At 38.3% G+C, this 21,953-nt stretch overlaps 1 protein-coding gene across 2 annotated transcripts in view; it reads right to left on the bottom strand.

The window, feature by feature from the left end:
* Positions 1-21,953, bottom strand: part of ADGRB3 (adhesion G protein-coupled receptor B3) — a 706,145-nt gene that overhangs the window by 347,735 nt on the left and 336,457 nt on the right. For both annotated transcript variants that reach the window (XM_054569550.1, XM_054569551.1), the window contains exons 11-12: positions 4,464-4,532; positions 175-283 (exon numbers count right to left, since the gene is read on the bottom strand). In XM_054569550.1, coding sequence (XP_054425525.1) covers positions 175-283; positions 4,464-4,532 — 178 coding nt within the window. The remainder of the gene's footprint in view (positions 1-174; positions 284-4,463; positions 4,533-21,953) is intronic.

Genomic DNA, 21,953 nt, shown 5'->3' with positions numbered 1-21,953 from the left:
GTAGTGTATATGTGGTTGTGTTCATTTAAAAATCAGACACCAAGTATTCATAATACATTACTGTCAGATATGTAAAGGTAGGAACAGTGGATATTACATTTAGGAGCAGATGGCGGAGATACTTGCAATTTTTTAAAATTCTAGTAAGATTTTGGGAAAAATCCTATTTCTTACCTACATTTCCAGTCATTAAGTATGAATTCTGAAAGTCCATCATCCCCATTCCAACAATGTGTATAAAGTCTTCAATCACCTGCATTAACTCTATCGAGCCTGGATAAATCTACAAAAATAAGGAAGGATTAGATTGAAATAAAAAGTCTTTGTAATAGAATACATAATTAGAACTTTTAAAAAATCTACATAAGGAGGTCACAAATAGGCTCTGATTTATTTAAAGATATTTCTGCAACTGGCAACAATTGCATTTTTTTAAACTAATAGTTGAGAATAACAGCAGGTGTCACACAGCAAGAACTTTGGAAGTGATATGATGCAGTGATTAATCCTTTAGAAATGTATGGAAACTCAAACTATCTAACAGATGGTCTACTTAGAAACAGAGTGTCTTTATTTTTGATGTGTTCCTTCCCTCACTTAAATACAATAAAGAACAAACACTGAAATTTTGGGGCTTTTTACATTTTTCAATTAGCATCTATATGATGAACAGTGGAAGAAAACACAACTATTGCTGCCATCATGGAGATATTTACAAACTGCTAAGTCAATTGCATAATAATTAAATACCTTGGGAGGACATTTATTTCTAATAATTATAATAGTCACTGTATAAATAACTTCAGGAATAATTTCAGGATCATAATAGCTCTAGTGTAGGTCCTTTGCATATACACAGAACAAACCTCAAATTGTGCCACTTCACACACTGCAAACAAATGTGTGTTTTTTCAAAGACGACCTGATTCTGATAATAGCTCACTGTGCGTGGAACATGAAAGCCCTTTAAAAGGTAACATGAGTTTTAGCATGTATAACCCTTTATGCTTGTAATGTCAGCCTGCATTATATATCCACATTAGAACAAAAATATCTTTTGAAGTTAGGTCCATTTCTTTTTCCCATTTAGCACCACTGCAGCTTCTAGCCATGAAAAAATTAGATTAAAGAGTTTAGTGGCTTTGTATTTGCAAAGACTAGTGCAGAGGGGGAAGCGCTGCTGATGAGCAGGAAAGCACCCAGGAAGAGCAGAGGAAGGCCTGTGGAGGAGGGAGACGTTGGGCAGTAAGGGTAGCAGGCACCTTCTGTGTATTTTACAGAAGCCTGTGGCTGCACCCATCTAAACATCAAACACTGAGGATATATATTTACTCACATATACTTGAAGACGCCAACAATGGATATTACATTTACAAATGTTTGACGTAGGTAGTTTTTTTTTTAACCTCAGAAAGATTTTGGGAGAAATTCTGTTTCTTACCTACATTTCTAATCATTAAGTAGGAATTCTCAAAGTTCCTCATCCCCATTCCAAAACTGTGCAAAAAATTTCCATCCACTCCAAGTTTCCTGCTACTACAATGTGTTTCCTACTGCTTTTGTGTAGGTGTATGTGTATATGAGTATGCATAGTGTAAGGAAAATGCAAATTAAAAATAAGAAGCTTAATTTTCCCTGCTGAAAATAAGAAATTCCCTTCCCCAAACCCACTCTGCACTCCTTTTTCTTAGAGCATTTACTTTCTAGTAATTGTTAAGTTCTTTCCCTAGCTCTTTGAAATATATGTAAATCTTTCAAAAAGTGAAAGAGACTCTTACCAGCTTAAAGACTAGGCATGTCTCTCTGAAATGTAATTACAAAGAAGGACAGTGCCTCTACCTCAGTTTCTGTGGGAGCAAAGGAGCCAAACTTTGGGAGGCACCTTGCTCTAAGTTGCAAAACTATCTTTAGTCCTTAAGATATGAGACTTTTTATTATTATTATTATTATTTTTTACTTTGGATAAAACCAATTAACTAATGAGTTGAGATCTCAATTACCAAGTGAATTTCAGATGAACTTTGTGTGACAAATTGTGATATTAAGTCCCCTTACTTGAGGGATAGCTACTGTTTATCTTGAGGACATATGTAATGTGTTGTCTTGGCTCGACTGTATAAAAGGGCGAGACTTCTTTTTGTTTTTGAATTCTCTTAGCAGATTGCTTGTGACATCCATCACTTTCTGGTTTAGTGCTCATTCGATTAAAAAAAACTTTTTTTTTCTTTCTCTTCTATCTTTGTGGAGAGGTCTTCCGGGTTGGCAGAAGATTTTGCTTTTAATTACATTTTCCCAGCAGTAGTCAAGTGTTGTAGAGCAGAGGTTGGTAACCTTTCTATGTAAAGGGCCAGACAGTAAACGTTTTAGGCTTTGTGGGTCAGGGAGCCTCTGTTGGAAAAACTCAACTATATCTTTGTCTCACCAAAGCAGCCGTAGGCATTATGTAAATGAACAGGTGTGGCTATATTCCCAAAGTTTATTTACAAAACAGGTGTCAGGCTAGATTTGGCTCACTGGTTGAAATTTGCCCACTTCTGCTACAGACACATGGATTTTCAGTATAACAAAAACAGAACGTAGTATCATGACTGACATTCAAATGGCTTGTCTTGACTGAAATGGACTTGTCAGTTCTAATCACAGTGCTGGTGTATAAAATAGTACAATATAAAGTGAAGTCTTCTTTTCCACTTTGGCATACTATTTTTTAGTAGAATGCTATAACTAAATATAGTTTGATCCTTCATAACTGTGGCTGATATGCAGCAGTTTCTGAAATGGCCCTGGGTTTTTTCTTCAAAAGTGTATAATGTGTGTTGGGAAAAACCTCCTGATGTCAATATTCACCATGTATCTCAGCGTTTTCCAAATGCATATATACTATGATTCACATTTTATTTTGCTGAGGCAATTCCTTTAAAATAAGATAAGGGTACTCCCAAAGGACCAGGCACTCTCTTTGGTGGATTTTAAACAGTGCTTATTTCTGAGGAGTTCACTTTTGTGCCACAAATTTGGAAACTCATTTACCATGTGGCTGCATTTATGAAAACACCTTTTAGTAAAAGCTACAAAACAGTCATTTGAAAAAGCATTTCGGATCATCAAACTAAAAAAAAAAAAGTGAAAGATAAGGCTACGGTTAAGTCAAAATCGCAGGTGAATAGATGGATTATGGACTCAGGGTTTCCCATTGATGAGAGGTTCTGCCACCATTCACTGCTTACTCAAGTTGGGACCTCACAATAAATACCAGCATCTGATGAATTGCAGTCTTATTTTAAATAGGGTATTATAAATTGTTTTAAATATATCCTTAATTAATAGTCTCCAGCACTCTAGAAAGATGTGCTTAACCTCTGCAGCAGTATTCCAAGGAAAGACACCATTTTCTTACAGGGAGTGGATTAGGCTTTTTTCTAGAAAAAAGCCAAGGACAAATATATAATTCAAACTAGTAGAAAAGGATTCAGGGTCTTAAATTAAGGAGTGTTTTTTTGTTTTTTTTTTCTTGCTATGGCCAAAAGCACAGAATTTGTACCTAATAATGAGATGGACCCACACTGGACTATTTTTAGAACTCCTATCATCATAATAATAAAGGTCACGCTTTACTCATGGGGGTCCAGAATGTGATTATAAAGGGAGAAGGGCATAGATGGTTCAACTGAACCTCAGAAAATGTTCATATTTTCAAGAATGCATTGTTCTCTTGGAATTTTAACAAGGGTCAAGTAGAAAATTTAAAGAAGTTTAACATTCAGTTAAATTAAATTTTTATAGGATTATATATATTAAAAAATCCTTATTCTTCCTTTCTGAACCTCTAGCTTACTTTTGCTGTAATCTAGAAAAGTGTTACTAACCATATGTCAGCATTACACAAGCGGCAATGCAAAGCACTTTAAAACAATAACTAAACCAATAAGGGAACTTGCTACACTGATCATGCACAGCAGAAAGAGGAAAACAAAGTAGAATTTTTCATTTAAACTTTTAAAATGAGAACTCATATTTACAGCTCTTGGCTTTGAATCAAAATGAACATCTGTATATATGATTCAGATTATATGTGTGTTGTAGTAAATGCAAATGACTTTACTTGTTAATACCCCACAGTTCCATTTTCAATATGTGCTTTTAGATTCGCTGTCTTTACCATGCATAGTCTGTAGACAGGATAGAAACTGACTGATAGGACATGGTTATTATGTATTAATACCCTAAAGTTATATTTTAGTTAAACCTGCTCAGTTTTCTCAAATTTAGAAAGATCATTCATTCCATTGATTGTTATGATAAAAGAGATCACTTTTTCTCTCAAAAATTAGTATGATATAATCTGCAATGACTGTTAAAAGTCTCCTTTTATGTTCTTGGAATAGAAGCCATTAATTTCTTCATATATTTTTAAAATTTATTTAGCCAATTTCACTTTAATTTGTGAAATACTACAGCCTTACCTGTTGTGCATCTTCCCATTTTTCTTTGTTTTCTTCATCTAGAAGGTTGCTAACTATTTGAAAGAAGTTCTGAAAATTAAATTAGATAAAGGTTTAGTGTTACATGAGAGAATATACTTTTCGACAATATTCATTTGGTCTGATTTTGTCATGAGGGTATAAGCACTTTGTGATATTGCTGTGTGACCCTAACATATTATTCCAGGAGTTCCCAGCAGACCCTTCCTCAACACCATAATTCTAGAATTTCTGCATTACTTTACATATACACCTCAATAGACATCAGAATGGGTAAAACACTTATCTCACTCATAATAATGTGTTCTATTATAGACTCTATATTCTATTTTGTCATGCCATTGTACTTATTTCTTTAAAATAAGTTGCATTCCTTCTGTAATGGAAGTCGCATGTTTGTGTTATTACAAGTTATATGGCAAATTGTGATCCATGCTGGCTACTGGTTTCGTTGGTTCAATGAGCATTACAGTGGAGGCAAACACTGTGGGCAGAACCGAGGCAACTGACAGGCTTCCTCAGTTGGACCCTGGCCCTGCCCCTCCTGGTTAGTTTGCCTCAGTTTTTACAATGACCTATTTGAAAGATGACATGTAATTTTTCAAGTACCTAGCATTTACCACATGGCACATGCTCAATAAACCTTAACTATTTTCAAATTGCTTTCTGCCAGGAAACCACAATGGAGGAATGAATAGACACAGTAACATGTTTGTATCAAAGTTCCTAATCTTTGCCATCACCCTCACCCCTGACTGTTGAAGACTATTGGCTTTACCATAGTTTAACACTACCAAAAGATGAGTTTTTACTTTCTCTTTTTGTACAGACAGGCACATTTTGGCATTCACTTTTCATTCCCAATGTCCACATTGCCAGAGGGTGGGGCCCAGTTCAGTCCCGCTGTGTTAGTGCTAGTTTCACACAAGAGAGACGTTGACCAGAGACAGACCTCCCTGTCCTCTCATGCTGCACTGTGTCTTCAAGGCATAGGAGCCAGGAGAGGAAAACCAGGGCACCTGCTGAAGACGAGCACTGACTTGAGGTCACAGGAGACCTAGGAAGTATACAGTGAATCCATGACATTTGTCTTAAACTACATAGGCAGCAGTCCCTTGGTTGGGTCCTCAGAGGCTCTTCGAACTGGTCTGCATGTTAATTCAGCAGGAGCACTACCTCATACTGACACATTCATTTAGAAAAGGACTCCCTTGAGGGAAGAAATAATCATAATTTTAGCCTTGTCAGTCTTCCTCCCTACCTAGCTTTTCAAAACAGGACTTTATTTTAATTCAAAATAAATTCACCTGTTTTTTTTTTTTTTTTTTTTTAGGAAAAAAAAAAGCTGCTTCATTTCTCTTCTCCCGTGGTTTGAAGTTGTTAGTAGCTATATTTAATTGCCCTATTTGTACTATTTATTTTAATAGTTTCTGGTAATCACATGGTGGAAGCATGTTTTGAGTCATAACCTCTATAAAAGTCAGAAAATTTTATGCAACTCGAGAAAAATTGCAAGTCTATTTTAGCCCCGTTTTCAATTCGTTTAACCTTTCTGTGTTGTACTACCAGCTATTTTTTTTTCCCACTTAAAATTTCCTGGTTGGAGTGATAACATTTTAAGGGCTTAGTCCATTGAGCTGTAACTTTACCTATGGGCAGGAAGAATTAACCTTCAGAGTTCTCCAATTGCCTGTGGCTGGTTAACGCAGTAGGGGACACGGTGCTAATGAGGCAAAAGTTGCAGATTTCATCCCTGAACACACCAGTTAGCTGTGCTGAGGTCCACAATTGCGATCTGCGTCCTAACCCCTGCAAGCTTTCATACAAAATGCATGCTGCTGCTAACGAGAGACACCACGAGAATGGGAAGCAATTTGTGTAAATGCATCTCCATTTCTGGGAAAATATTTCAAAATGAATGGCTTCAAAGTGAATGGTTTGCTGACTCTGCACTGTACATGAGCGCACATACAATTCCTTGATCAAAATGATAAATTCAGAGTTCAAGTATTTTTAAATCAGCAAAGGGCACACATAAAAACACAAATTGTTAACGTATACATTCAACTGGCCAGACAGAGAATATTAAAAAAATGGTTTTGTACCAATTTCTAAGGCCAGTAAATCAGACTTTACTAAATCAGTATGAGAAAATAGTACAGAATAAACTCCTTCTTGCTCCCTGTGGGTTAGATTTCGGAATGATCAGTTGTGGGGCCATGCAGGGCACAGGGGGCCTTATGAGCCTGGACATCTTAGGTGGGGTCTCAGGGGAGAGTCTTTCTTATTCATCAGTGTATCCTCAGCACATACAATGCCTTGTCCATAGCAGGTGTTTAATAAAGTCCTAACTTACAGAAAATGCAGTCATATGCCACATAATGACATATAGGTCAACGATGGACCTCATATATGATGGTGATCCCATTAGATTATAATGGAGCTGAAAAATTCCTATCACCCATTGACTCTCTATCACCCATAGTCACTCTAAAGTCATAGCGCAAGACATTACTCATATGTTTGTGCTGATGCTGGTATAAACAAACCTACTGTGCTGCCAATCATATAAAAGTATAGTACATGCAGTTACATATAGTACATGATACTTGAAAATGATAATACATTACTGTTTTTGGTTTATGTATTTACTATACTATAATTTTTATCATTATTTTAGAGCATTACTCTACTTATACAAAAAATGTTTGCTGTAAAATAGGATGCCATGTTATGCCAGCAGCAGCCTCATATATCTCATGTCTTTTGGTTGTATAATTTTCCCTTTGTTTAATTCAATCTCCTGTTGTTCTGTTCATCAAGACCGCTAAACATCTGCACAACAGTGAAATCACCCAATAATGCATTCTTCAGAAACGTGATTGTAATGAAGTTATGGAGTCAGTACACCTCACTTTCTCTAACAGGACTTAAGCATCATTCCTCTGAGCGAACTCTGCTCTAATCTGTTTCACACACATTGGGAAAATACATTTCTATGTATAGCAATTTATTTTGACATTTGCTCAAAGATCAAACTGTTAGGTAAACAGAGCAGAAACAAACAGTATTTTGAACAGAGCACTCATAACATTTCAGGGCACTTGACTGAATTTTTGAGAAAAGAATGAAGCAGTTTCCATGACAACAGATATACTACTTGCTAGAGTTGTTCGAGGGCTCAGCTAATTGTGCTAACATCTCTCATTTGATAATTTATGGATCAGGTCACTTATGTCAGCCCCTAACTTACCTGTGACAGTAGTTTTTTGTCTTGCCTTGTTTTTATCAGGCCTAATCTCTATGGCCTAGACTGATTTGAAAATTTGGTGTATTTGGCAAAGTCTATGTCTAGAGCTTGAACTAAGGGAACCTGGTTTAAAGTTTCCCCAACATTTATGAACTGGGTTGGTCTGGACTAATGCTGCCCCTGTATGCCACACTTCTCTAACCTGTAAGGGATGGTGACAGATGTTGAGAAGCTTGGACCTAATTTTTAGCACAGTATCTGACACATACTAAGTGCTCAATATATGGCAGCTTTATGATTTTATGCCCCTTGTGTTATCTTTTTTATGACTGGCTGCATGATTTGTCTTTATAGCCACATTATGGCAAATGTGCACCTGTAATGTTGCTATAGACTGTCACAACCAGAGATACTCTCTCCGATCCTCTTTTATGGTCTATTCCTCTCTGGGCAATATGTAGAGCACAGAGCTGATCAGCCGCTAACTTCGGGGCCTGTAATTATTCAACAGAAGACTGCTATTTCCAAGAAGGCCTTCTGCTGAGAGGGGTTTTCAATGTCACTATCATAAAATACCTACTATGTGAAAGGCACTGTGCTTAACAGTTATTGGGCACAAAGGTCAAAGAGGCATGACTCTGCTTTTTATGTGCAGAAAGTGTTATAAAAAAAATCAGTGCAGTGAATGTATGTTATAAAGAAAAGCACAGATGGAGGAAGATGGCAGCTGAGTAGGTGGAAGCTGAGTTCGCTTCCTCCCTTGTGCCCCAGCACAGATTTTCAGCTGATCTTCCAACAAGTGACCTGAATAATCAAAGGAATCTTAGCTAATATGAATTTTTGAAGACAAAGAGTACAGAGAAAGTTTTGCACTGTCAGGTAAGAGATTTTATAAGTTGAAGGGGAAATACCCTGCACAAGGTGACTGCAGCGGAGAAGAGAAAACACAGCTTAATGGCTCCTGCTCCACTCAGGGCAGGGGGCCCCGGGTTCCTCACAGGAAAACCCCAACCCTAATAGGGAAAGACATGGGAGAATATAGGAGCCGCGGGACTCAGACTGTGTGCACAGAGGAAGCAGCATGTCCATAGTTGCAGTACCAACCAGGAAAATCCAAGAGAGAAATTCTATCTCCTCAAACTGTTGGAGGCGCTGGCAGGCTGTGACCAGCCTTGACTGAGAAGGACTTTTTTGCCTTTTGCGGAGATGGAGTGAGCAGAGAGCCACTGGTGCCACAGAGAGACTTTTTAAAAGAGAGGGTGGAGGTGTGGCTGAGAAGGGACCCCATGCACGCACAGCTCCCCTGCCATCAGAGGCCAGATTCAAAGTACAGTTTGTGCCCACTGAACTCAGCTGGCCATGAAAAGTAGAAGGCTGCAAGGTGAAGAGACGGCAGAGCCCCACCCAGCGTGGCTGGTGAGTGGAGGGCTGCACACAGAATGGAGGGTTTGCGTCAGAACCTCCTGAGGAGCAGTGAGATTGGAACGGGGTGGGCAAGAGCTGAGTACCTGAGATTCTTTGCAGCCAGGCAGGGCCACTCAAACTGTGGAGTGCAAACCTCTGGGAATGGGAAGGTGTGCCCATCCCCCACCTGCAGGATTGCAAACTCCACAGGACTGCTATGCTAAGGTCAAGAACCCCCTGCCAGGCAGATATCTGCAGGGGAAAGAAAGATAATCTCCCAAGGAGCCCTATATGAACTCTTATCAAACTCTATGCTGGCTCCTCCTTGGGCCCTATTCCAACTGAAAACAGCAGAGCAGAGACATTAAAAATTGGAGCAGCAAAAGGTATTCAGGGACCCGCCCAGCCTCCTCTCACAGAGCTGCTATCAGTGCCAAGCAGGAAAGAACTGACCCTTTTACACAGATTGGCCCCTCACATGAAACAGACAGCTAATTCATCAGAAACTACACATTATTGAAAGTAATATGGGGCAGACCAAGATGTGTGGTGCAGGGACAGGGGAACACACCCATCAACTTCCCTGAAGACTGAACAGAGCCTCTTGGGGGATGATCCAGGGATCTCACCCTCCTGATCACACCAGAGGCCCCCTCTATAGGCAGGTGAAAATAGTACATGTGGTGGTGTTGGATGTTAGATGAACCACCCCTGGGCCTTGTGTTCATAGAAAGCCAGGAGGGCAGAACAGCAAGGACCAGCCAAGCCTGAAAAAGAGCCACAGGCTATGGATCACTTGTATCCTCGAACAGGCTGACTAAAGCTAAACTGGGACACCAGTTGACATCAGGGATGGATCCTGAAGGGAAAGGCAGTAGACTTACAAACACTACATTCTGCTGAGATGAATTTCTCATTGTTTTTTTTCATTATGTGTGCTATTTCTTCCTCCTGCATAGCTTTTTAACATTGTTTCTTTGTCTTCAATTTTGTTACTATTGTTTCACTATTTTAATTTTTTTATTTTACTCTTTTTATGTATATTTATTTTTATTAATATTTTTAAATTTTTAATTTTATTTTTAATTCAAATCTTGTATCTTACTTTTTCCTTCTCTTACTTCACTTTGTGTTCATCCTTCTCTTTCTTAATTTTGTTTTAAATTTTATATTTTCCCTTTCTATGCCTTGTTTCTATTCCTTACTCTTGCTATTTCTCTCCCTCATCCTCTCAAAACCATCTTTATTCCCATTAGTCATTTCACATTCTTTTTCCCTTTCTTATAATATCCTTATTGTCATTCCACCTTTAATAATATTTACTCAGTTGCCATTGATATTGAGATTGTTGCATTTCTTCAATTTTATCTCTAGTAGTTCACTATTTTATTTTAAATCTCATATTTTACTGTTTCCCTGTTCTATTCCATTTTGCCTTCTCCCTGCCCTGTTTTATTTTTATTTTCAATTTTGTTTTCTCCCCTTCTTAGCCTGATTTCTAACCCTTATACCTATTATTTCACCTCCCTCTATCCTTTCAAAATCGTTGTTTTCCCTTAGACATCTCACAATCTTTTTCTGCTTTTCTTTCTTTTTTGTTTCATTTAGTATTATTATTCTCTTTCTATCTTTATTAATCTCATTTGTCATGTACATTGCTGCAATGGTTGTTTTTTACAATTTGGTTCCTATTTTTTCACTATTTTTCTCCAAACCTCATATGGTACTCTCTTCCATTTTCTTACTCCATTTTATTTTATTTACATTGCAAATTTTATTTTCTCCTTTTCTTTGCATTGTTTCTATTCCCTATTCTTATTATTTCTCACTTGCCTACCCTCTCAAAAGCATTATTATTTCCATTAGTCACCTCATATTTTTTTCCTTTTGTATAATATTCTTATTCTCCTTCTACCTTTATTAATCTTTGCTCATTTGTTGTTGATATAGTGATAGTTGTTGGGAGGTATATTTGATGATGTGGATTTTGTTTACTGGGTTGCTTTGTTTTGATCTGGCAGTTCCTTTACAACAGCATACAAGACGTGGTGTGGGTTGTGACTCTCGGTTAGCCAATCAGAAGGAAGAACCCATGAATGAATAAACCAACAACAACCAAAATCCAAGTACAACAAGAAAGCCTGCATAAACTGCATAAAGGGCATCCATACAGAAACCAGCTCAGGAGTTCAAGAACATTACACCATTGAGTGTTACCGGACTGGTATTACTTGAAGGCCACCCATGAAGACAGGGAGTCAAAGCAGATCAATCCAATATGCAGAAACAAACAAAAAGAGTCCCCTAAAATGGGAAGACAAAGAAACAACCCCAAATTGAAAGGAAAGGAGGAGCCCCCAGAAAGAGTTCTAAATGAAATTGAGGCAAGCAACTTATCAGACATAAAGTTCAAAGTAATGGTTATAAGAATGCTAAAGGAACTCAGTGAAAACTACAAGGAACTTAGTGGGAACTACATCAGCATAAAAAAGAACATAGAAACTATGAATAACAACCAGGAATAAATGAAGAATACAGTATTTTAAGTGAAGAATACACTAGAAGGAATTAAAAGCAGCCTAGCCCTGGCTGGTGTGGCTATGTGGATTGAGTACTGGCCTGTGAACCAAAGGGTCACTGGTTCGATTCCCAGTCTAGGGTACATGCCTGGGTTGCAGGCCAGGTCCCCAGTAGGGAGAGTGTGAGAAGCAAGCACACATTGATGTTTCTCTCCCTTTCTTTCTCCCTCCCTTCCCTTCTCTAAAAATAAATAAATAAAATCTTCAAAATCTAGAATAAAAGTAGGCTAGATGAAGCAAAGGACCAAATCAGTGTGCTGGAAGACAAGGTAAAAACAAAAAACAAAAAAAAAAAAACCCGAGTCAGAACAACAAAATGAAAAAAGACTAAAAAATGAAGATAGTTTAAAGGAGTTGCAGGAGAACATGATACGTAACAATATTCGCATGACAGGGATTCCAGAAGGAAAAGAAAAGGAGCAAGGGGTAGAAAACCCATTTGAAAAAAATGATGACAAAAAAAATCCCTAACTTGGTGAGAGAAAACATTACACAAGTTCAGAAAGCACAGAGTGTTCCAATCAAGGTGAACTCAAAGAGGACCATTCCAGGATACATCATTAATTAAAATGGCAAAATTTAAAGACAAGGAGAGAATCCTAAAGGCAGCAAGGGAGAAACAGCTAGTAACATACAAGGCACTGCAATAAGTCTATCAGCTGATTTCTCCACAGAAACACTACAAGCCATAACGAAACTGCATGAAATATTTCAAGTAATGTAAAGCAAAGACCTGCAACCAAAACAACTCTACCCGTCAAGGCTCTCATTTAAAATGGAGGGTGAAATAAGGAGCTTCCCAGACCAAAAAAAAAAAAAAAAAGCTAAAAGAGCGCATCTCCACCAAATTAGCACTGCAAGTGATGCTAAAGAGGCTGCTTTAAGAAGATGAAGGAAGAGAGAAAGAGACAGGTGGGGAGGGAGACACAGGCACAGAGGGAGAAAATGGCAATGAAGAAATACCTATCAATAATAACCTTAAATGTAAATGTATTAAATGCTCCAACAAAAAGACAGAATTGCTGAATGGATAAGAAATCATGACTTGCATATATGCTGTCTACAAGAGACCCAACTTAGAACAAAAGAACTATACAGGCTGAAAGTGAAGGGATGAAAAAAATTATTCCAAGCAAATGAACATGAAAAAAATATCTGGGTATCAATACTTATATCAGACAACACAGACGTCAAAACAAAGACCATAACAAGATACAAATAAGGTCACTATATAATACTTAAGGGGGTTGTGCAACAAGAGGATATAACCCTTATAAACATATATATGCTCAACATAGGAGCACCTAAATATATAAAGAAAATATTGGGGGACTTTAAGAAGGAGATTGACAGCCATACAGCCATGGTAGGGGATTTCAACACCCCACTGTCAACAAAGGATAGATTGTCCAAACCAAAAGTCAATAAGGATATCATGGCATTGAACAACACCTTAGATCAAATTGACTTAACTGATATCTACAGAGCATTTCATCCCAAAGACACAGAATATACCTTCTTTTCAAATGCGCAAGGATCATTTTCAAAGATAGGCTACATGGTGGGGCAGAAATCATATCTTCTCAGATCACAATGGCTTGAAACTAGAAGCCAAACTCAAGGAAAAAACTCAAAAACATTCAAACACATGGAGACTGAATAACATTTTATTAAATAATGAATGGGTTAATAATGAGATCAAGGAAGAAATCAGAAGGTATCTAGGAACAAATGAAAATGAACACAAAACAAACCAAAACCTATGGGACACAGCAAAGGCAGTCCTGAGAGGGAAATTGATAGCAATTCAAGGCTACCTAAAGAAGAAAGAAAAATCTCAAATAAACAGCCTAACCCTACATCTAAAAGAGCTAGAGGAATAACAACAACAACAACAACAACAACGAAACCCAGAGTGAGTAAAAGGAAGGAAATAATCAAGATTACAGCAGAATTAAATGATAGAGAGACTAAAAAAATAATTCAAAGCATCAATGAATCCAGGAGCAGGTTCTTTGAAAAGATAAACAAAATGGACAGAAAACCTTTAACCAGGTTCATCAAGATAAAAAGAGAGGACCCAAATAAATAAAATCTGAAATGAAAGAGGAGAAGTAACAACCAATACCACAGAAATACAAAGGATTGTAAGAAATTACTATGAAAAACTATATGCCAAGAAATTGGACAAATTGGGTGAAATAGATATATTTCTAGAAACATATGATCTTCCAAAATTAAATCAAAAGAAGCAGAAAAACAATACTGATAACAGTGAGCAAAATCAACACATTAATAAAAAAGGTACAGGCACACAAAAACCCTGGATCAGATGGCTTCACAGGTGAATTTACCAAACATTCAAAGAAAACTAACTCGTATTCTTCTCAAACTATTCAAAAAAATTCAAGAAGGGAGAAGACTCCCAAACTCTTTTGACAAGGCCAGTATTATTCTAATTCCAAAACCACATAAAGACACAACAAAGAAAGAAAATTACAGGCCAATATTCCTGATGAACATAGATGCTAAAATCCTCAGCAATATATTGGCAATCTGGATCCAGCAATATATTAAAAACATCATACACCATGATCAAGTGGATTTATCCCGGGGTGTAAGGATGGTACAATATTCACAAATCAATAAATGTAATATACCACATAAACAAAATGAAGGACAAAAACCACATTACCATATCAATAGATGCTGAAAATGCATCTTATAAAATCCTGTACCCATTTATGATAAAAACACTCAGCAAAGTGGGAATGGAGGGAGCACGCCTCAAAATAATATGGCCATTTATGACAACACTACTGCCAACACCATACTCAACAGGCAAACACTAAAAGCTTTTTCTTAAAATCAGAACAAGACAGGGTACCTGCTTTCATCACTCTGATTCAATATAGTACTGAAAGTTCTAGCCACAGTGATTAAATAAGAAAAATAAATAGAAGGCATCCAAATTGGGAAGGAGGAAGTAAAACTGTCATTATTTGCAGGGGACATGATAGTGTACATAGAAAACTCTACATTCTCCACAAAGAAACTATTCTACTTAATAAGTGAATTTTGCAAGGTGGTGGGATACAAATTCAATATACAAAAATCGATGGCTTTTTTTACATAAACAATGAACTATCAGAAAGAGAAACTAGGAAAAAATCCTTTTTACTATATCAAGAAGAAAAATAAAGTACCTTGGAATAAATTTAACCTAAAAGGTAAAAGACCTGTACTTGGAAAACTATAGAACATTGAAGAAAGAAATTGAGGAAGATACAAATAAGAGTAAGCAAATACTGTGTTCATGGATTGGAAGAAGTAACATTAAAATTTCCATACTACCCAAAGCAATCTATAGATTCAATACAACCCCTATTAAAATACCACTGGCATAATTCACTGATCTAGAACAAATACTCCAAAAATTTACATGGAACCGAAAAAAGACTGTGAATTGCCTCAGAAATCTTGAGAAAGAAGAATAAAGTTGGAGAGATTACAATACCTGATATAAAAGTATACTACAAGGCCACTGTAACCAAAACAACCTGGTGCTGGCATAAGGGCAGACACATAGATCAGTGGAACAGAAAAAAGAACCCAGAAATAAACCCATGTCTCTATTGTCATTTAATATTTGATAAAGGAGGCATGAGTATACAATGGAAAAATAGTCTCTTCAATAAATGGTGTTGGGAGAACTGGACTGGTACATGCAAAAAAAAAAAAAAAGAAAGAAACTAGACCACCTACTTATATCATACACCAGAAAAAAACTCAAAATAGATAAAAGGCTTAAATATAAGTCGTGATACCATAAAAATCCTACCGGAAAACATAGGCAGTAAAATTTCAGATATCCCATGCAGCAATATTTTTGCCGATATATCTCCTAGGGCAAGGGAAATAAAGGAAAAAAATAAACAAATAGGACTACATCAAATTAAAAAGCTTCTTCAAAGCTAAAGAATCAAAATAAAAAGGGAACCGACCATATGGGAGAACATATTTGCCAATGATACCTCGAACAAGGGTTTGATCTCCAAAATATATAGAGACCTCATACAACTCAATGCTAGGAAGACAAACGTCCAACTAGAAATTGGGCAAAGGACCTGAATAGACACTTCTCCAAGGAAGAGACACAGAGGGCCCATAGACACATGAAAAGATACTCAATACCGTTAGCCATTAGAGAGATGCAAATTAAGACTACAATGAGATATCACTTCACATACATTGGAATGGCCATCATTAATAAATCAACAAATGACAAGTGTTGGTGAGGTTGTGAAGAAAAGGAAACCCTAGGGCACTGCTGGTGGGAATGCTACTCGTGCAACCACTGTGGAAAACAGCATGGAATTTCGTAAGAAAATTAAAAACAGAACTGCCTTTTACCCAGCAATTTTACTGCTGGTAATATACTCTAAGAATCCCAAAACACCAATTCAAAAGAACTTATGTACCACTATGTTCATAGCAGTGCTACTTACAATAACCAAGTGCTGGAAAGAGCCTAAGTGCCCATGAGTACATGAGTGGATCAAAAAACCATGGTGCATTTACTCAGTAGAATACTATGCAGCAGAAAGAAAGAAAGAACTCCTACCTTTTGTGATAGCATGGGTGGAACTGGAGAGTATTAAGCTAAGCGAAATAAGCCAGTCAGTCAAAGACAGATACCATATGACCTCACTTATAAGAGGAATCTACTGAACAAAATAAGCCAATGAGCAATATAGAACCAGAGACATGGAGACAAGGAACAGTGACAGTGGCCACAGGGGAGGAGAGAAGGGGATAAAGGTAAAAAGAAGAGGAAGGGAGTAGTCAAAGACCACGTATGAGTGGCCCATGGACATGGACAATGGTGTGGGGATTGACTGCGGTGGGGGGTGGGCTGGGCGGAGGGGGGCACAAGAGGAAAAACTGGGGCAACTGTAGCAGACACATATTCCGCCACATTTAAAGTGCAATTCTAGACTGGATCACCTGGGACTAAAAAGATAGTCTTATATGGAAAGGGGTAAATAAGTTTTTGTCGAACACCTGATTGCTTCCACTTGACAAATTTCTCGTGGACTGTTATACAATTTTCTATAAATATACTGGAGCATGTCATAGCATTTAGCTTTTTCTCAATTCCTTGTAGAAATAGAGTTGTAGATCAGGCTAGTGATTTAAGATACCTGCGCCCCCTCGATGTGCTCTCCTCCTCTTAACCCACTATCGAAAATGCTTGGGCACTGACAAAGGCAAGTCCTAAGGAATAGATTTAATGATGTAGAACAGAAAGTTTTAAGGAATAGTGGAGATCCTGACTAGAAATAAAGGGGAATCATAAGAAAAACTTATAGGCTGAACAAGGACAGGGGCAAGCCGTTAGGCTAAGGATGTACAACACAGGGCAGGTCATTGATTCCTTTCTAGAGCAGGTGCTGGCTGCCATGCACACACGATCCAGTCCCTTCTATCTCTCCAATTCCAACTGGCTGGCCTATTCCCTCTCCTGTAACCTACTCTCTATACTCCAGATTCACCAGACTGCTTCATGCATCCCAACTCCCCCTGCCGCGCTTCTGGACCTACATCATGTTGTTCTTTTCCTTTGACTGCTCTATTTCCCATTCTTTATTCAGATAACCCTTTCCTGTTTTTCATGTCTAGATTTATATGCAATTTCCTCAAAAAGGTCTTATCAGATCACCACCCTCCCCCAAAGTACACTGGGTCTGCATATTTTTTTTTCTGACTTTATTCAGGGAAAAATTCTTATTTTTCATTTCCCAATACTTCTGTCAATCAGGCCTTGCAAATGATCCACAGAAAAAGGCAACAGCCAGTTCATAGAAGTAATCAACCATGAAAATATGATATGAAGGAAGAGGTTATATCTACCATAAAGGGCCCTTGTTCTCTGTTCTGATTCTTGGCTTTCCCAAATACAGGGTGAATTAGCATGACAGTCCCCAATTCCACTCCACCTCAACATCATGCACAACTGCCTCAGCAAAACTACCATGCATTTACCCATGGATGAATAATTGCTCCTTCATGCTAAAGTAAAAGACAGGAAAGTAATTCAGGCAGCCAGCCAGCCAGCCACATAGCACTCACAGGGTGACAGGTGAAAAAATGCTGACTTGGAGTTGCATTGTGTAGTGTTCTTTTCAAGTACATCATAATTTTTAATTATGATGCATTTGTATCATGATCAGTTTTGGGCTTTTTCTACTTTTACCAGGCTATAATCTAGTTGGGATTATTTGTATTTTCTTCACTCTTGTGCCCCTAGTGTACAGTATAAAACATAGGGAAATATAAATACTCAAATATTTCAATTTGATTGCATGCATAGTCTGTATATGACCATGATGCAGGCATTTGAAGGAACTTTGAAAAAAAATCAATAACTAGACTCTGCTTAATTTGCTGCCTCCTTTCAGCACCCTCCACTGCCACATACCCAATGCCTCCAGGTTTCTCACTGTGCCTAGAAAAGGAACTGACTCTTATTTTTACAGATAAGAAAAATTAGTTATCTTAAGTAAGCACAGGATCAAACTCTTCCTACTTAAAGTAGCATTCTGATGGCTCAGGATGCACAGGTGTGTGTGCTATTGAGCAGTTGTAGGTCCTGACTAAAGGGGAGAAAGCATGTTTGACCCTGGTCCTCAGGTTTGGACTCAGCAACAACCAAGGAAAGGGCCTCCTCTCCCATAAACACAGATCATTCTCTGCCAAACACACCAAACCTTCTCTACACATCACTACTACCATCTCATCCCTGAAGGAATGCATTTGCTAGCACAAGTGCTGGTTTGTTCAGTAAAAGAATGGCATACAGAGAGGTTTAGGAATGTAACTGTGGTGCTGAGTAAAGAAGAAATTGGTAAAAAGAAGACTGGAGACTGGAATATTGTTAGAGAATTCATCAATAGCCCGAAGTGGCAATTATGAAGACCTCACACAGAGCAGGGGTATGGAATGGTGAGGAAAGACGTGGAAAATACCCGAGAAGCAGGAATGTGTTTACTGATTTGAGAAGTATTAACTGAATATCAACCACCTACCTGTCCCACTGTTCTAGGTGCTGGTATTCAACAGTGAGCAAGGTACATGAGAGTTCCTTCCCTCACAGAGCTGACACTCTAGTGGGTAAAGAAAGGCAATAAATAAGTAAATAAGTGCTAAAAATAAGATGATTTCAGAGGGTGGTACAAAAATAAAATAATGTGTAAGGATAGAGAGTGACTAGGTCAGGGTGTGTGTGTGTGTGTGTGTGTGTGTGTGTGTGTGTGTGTGTGTGTGTAACTGTTTTGGGTTGAATGGTCAGCAGAAAAGACTTTCCTAAGGAAGTGACATTTGAGCTGAGGACAGAGGTAGGGGAAGGAGGCAACCAAGGGGACACCTGAGGAAGAGAGGTCCAGAAAATATGGGAAGAGGAAGTGCAAATACTCTGGGAAAAGGGACGTCCTGGACAAGATTAAGAAAGAGAAAGGCCACCACATTTGGAGTTGTCATCTTGAATAGACAGCTGGATGGAATATAGAAGGGAGAACATTAATACAGGAGGGAAAGATAGGCAAAAGATAGATAAAGTGGGGCCTTGATTCTATGACATGAATTTCATTAGAAATAAAAATATAACTTTGGCTACTGAGTGGAAAACAAAGTACAGAAGAGTTCAGAGTAAAAACAGGGAGGTCAGAAGGTAGACTGTTTTGTTTATTGAGGCCAGAGATGATGGCAGCGTGTTCTAGGGAGCCACGCAAAATCACAAACACATCCAGGTTTCAGATTAAAATGTAGATAACAGATGTCCAATTTCCTGTGATCTGGCTGTGACTCTACTTCTCAGTATCATATTCAAGAAAGCATACAGAAATGAAATTTGAGGAAGAGTAACAATATTACACAAATGATCTTGAGTTTGATGTAATCTGTTTTCTAAAGCTAACCAATCCCTAAGGAGCACTTTAACTTTTTTGTTTTAACAGGTGAATAGATAACTCGCAATAGACCAGGACAAAGAGTCACTATACTATGGTTTTGATCTTTTATCCAGAGTGCATATCCAAGCAGCACATCAACTGGCCATTGGTAATTAGAAACTATCCAGGAGTCAGAAAGGCAGGAGATTATATAATCTGGGATACTCTTCGCAGATTTCAGAGGCCAAGAAATGTAAAGAATATGACTCAGAGACAAGAAACTGAGCCACTGGAAAAGCAGGAGATAACTTGGGGGACAAAAGGATTGGGGTATGAAGGCCAGGTAGGTCAGTAGCAGGGTGCACAGCAGGCTAGACGGCCTGACCTGATCCGGGAGCTCTGCCTGCAGGGCACCCTGTCCCAGCTTGACCGTTGCAATCTGCCAGATTTAGAGGAATGTGAGAGTAAATTATGGAAGTACATATGCCCTAACATTCCCTAGTTTAGGTGTAAAACAACAGTTTTTAAATACATCTATTATTCTTCCTCTTCTTAGTCACAAATCTCACAGAAACTCTGACTCATTGTGAAACCAACATGGGAGCATTGATTGATCCAAGAATCTTCTACAATAATTTCATTGATTTATGGAATTTGTGAATGCTTGGATGGAAACTATTTTAGACAGCGCGACTAGTCTCTTCAGGCTAAGTGGAGGATCAAGGGCTCTAGCAAGGAGCAGTGGAGTGGGTCTGCTCTGATGCGCAGTAGACGTGGGAAGCTCTGTGGAAAGAAGCAGTAGCCAATGTTCAATGCTTTGGGGCATAAACTTGGTCTTGCCCTGGGGTACTCATTTAAAAATAAAAGGCCAAAAATTAGTGAAACTAATACAATTAAATATACTAAGTTGTTTCTCCCATGAGGTAACCTAGCAAAGACATGCAAACATTGTAACTCAGGGTGGCAAAATCATCCTCAAATCCAGACAGGGGGTGCTTCTTAAGTGAGAAAAGAGGTGGTGACCCAGCACCCAAGTCTGGGCAGGCCTGGCTGATACATCAATAAGTCAGCACGTGCAAGAAGCATGTGTGCATTACAAGTTAACCCTTGGCAACACTATAGGCAGAAGCCATAGCAGGTCATTTCCCCGAAGAGGCCTAGCACATACCTCTTCGCTAACGGGAAATTCTCACAGTCCTTCAAGATTCCCTATTCTAAACTGTAGGTGCTCACAAATCCATTAAGTTGAAGCCCCCAGGACCTCAGAATGAGTCTGTATTTGGAGGTAGGACCTTTGTAGAGGTAATTAAGTTAGAATGGGGCTATTAGGGTGGGCCCTAATGCAAACTGATGTGTGTCCTTATAAGAAGATGATATTGGGACACACAAATACCAGGGGTGGGCTCACACAAAGAAAAAGGCCACATGGGGACACAGGGGGCAGGTTGCCATATGCAAAGCTAAGGAAAGAGGCCCAGAAGGAATCAGCTTGGACTTCCAGGCTCCAGAACTGTGATAAAATAAATTTGTTGTTTAAGCCACCTACACTGTGGTATTTGTTACGATAATAAATGGAATCACGATAGAAAACTAAATTATCTGTCCACTGTGCTAATCCAAATCTCATTATTTTCTTGACTCTGAAGAAAATAATGGGGAATTCTGAAACAACAGAAACTACCTATCAGCCCTGGCAGATGAGGCTCAGTAGGTTGGAGTGTCATCCCATAGACCAAAAGGCTGAGGGTTAAATCTGATATCAAGACACATACCCAGGCTGCGGGTTTGATCCCCAGCTGGGGGCACATATGAGAAGACAACCAATTGATGTTTCTCTCTCACATTGATGCCTCTCTCTCCCTCTCTCTCTCATTTTCCCTCTCTCTACAAGCAATGAAAAAATGTACTTGAGTAAGAATTTTAAAAAATGAAAGAAATATAAAAGAAAACTACCTATCAGATGTTTTATTGTGTTTTAAAGAAATAAAACCACAGCCATTTATTTATATTCTATGACATTTACCAGTTGATAGGCTGCACTATATATGTTCCTAAAACATCCCTGTCCCTCTTTCTCTTCCCACCCAACTGCCTTGCATACTCTATACTCTCCTATGGAGACCGTGGGCTTCTCACAGCCAGCAGCCATCTGCTAAAATCTGAGAAATTTTGCTCATGGTTGGGTATATTCATGTTGATGTGTGAAGCAAGATTTGTTGCTAATATCTCACCCACTTAAGGAAGTTATTTGGCATTGAATTTCTCATTTTCACCTTTCTAGTAAGGGCAA

This window comes from Pteronotus mesoamericanus, unplaced genomic scaffold (assembly GCF_021234165.1).
Source record: "Pteronotus mesoamericanus isolate MK-2021 breed Mesoamerican mustached bat unplaced genomic scaffold, CSHL_Meso_final contig_20, whole genome shotgun sequence".
NCBI lineage: Eukaryota > Metazoa > Chordata > Mammalia > Chiroptera > Mormoopidae > Pteronotus > Pteronotus mesoamericanus.
This window is presented reverse-complemented; position numbering and strand designations above follow the sequence as displayed.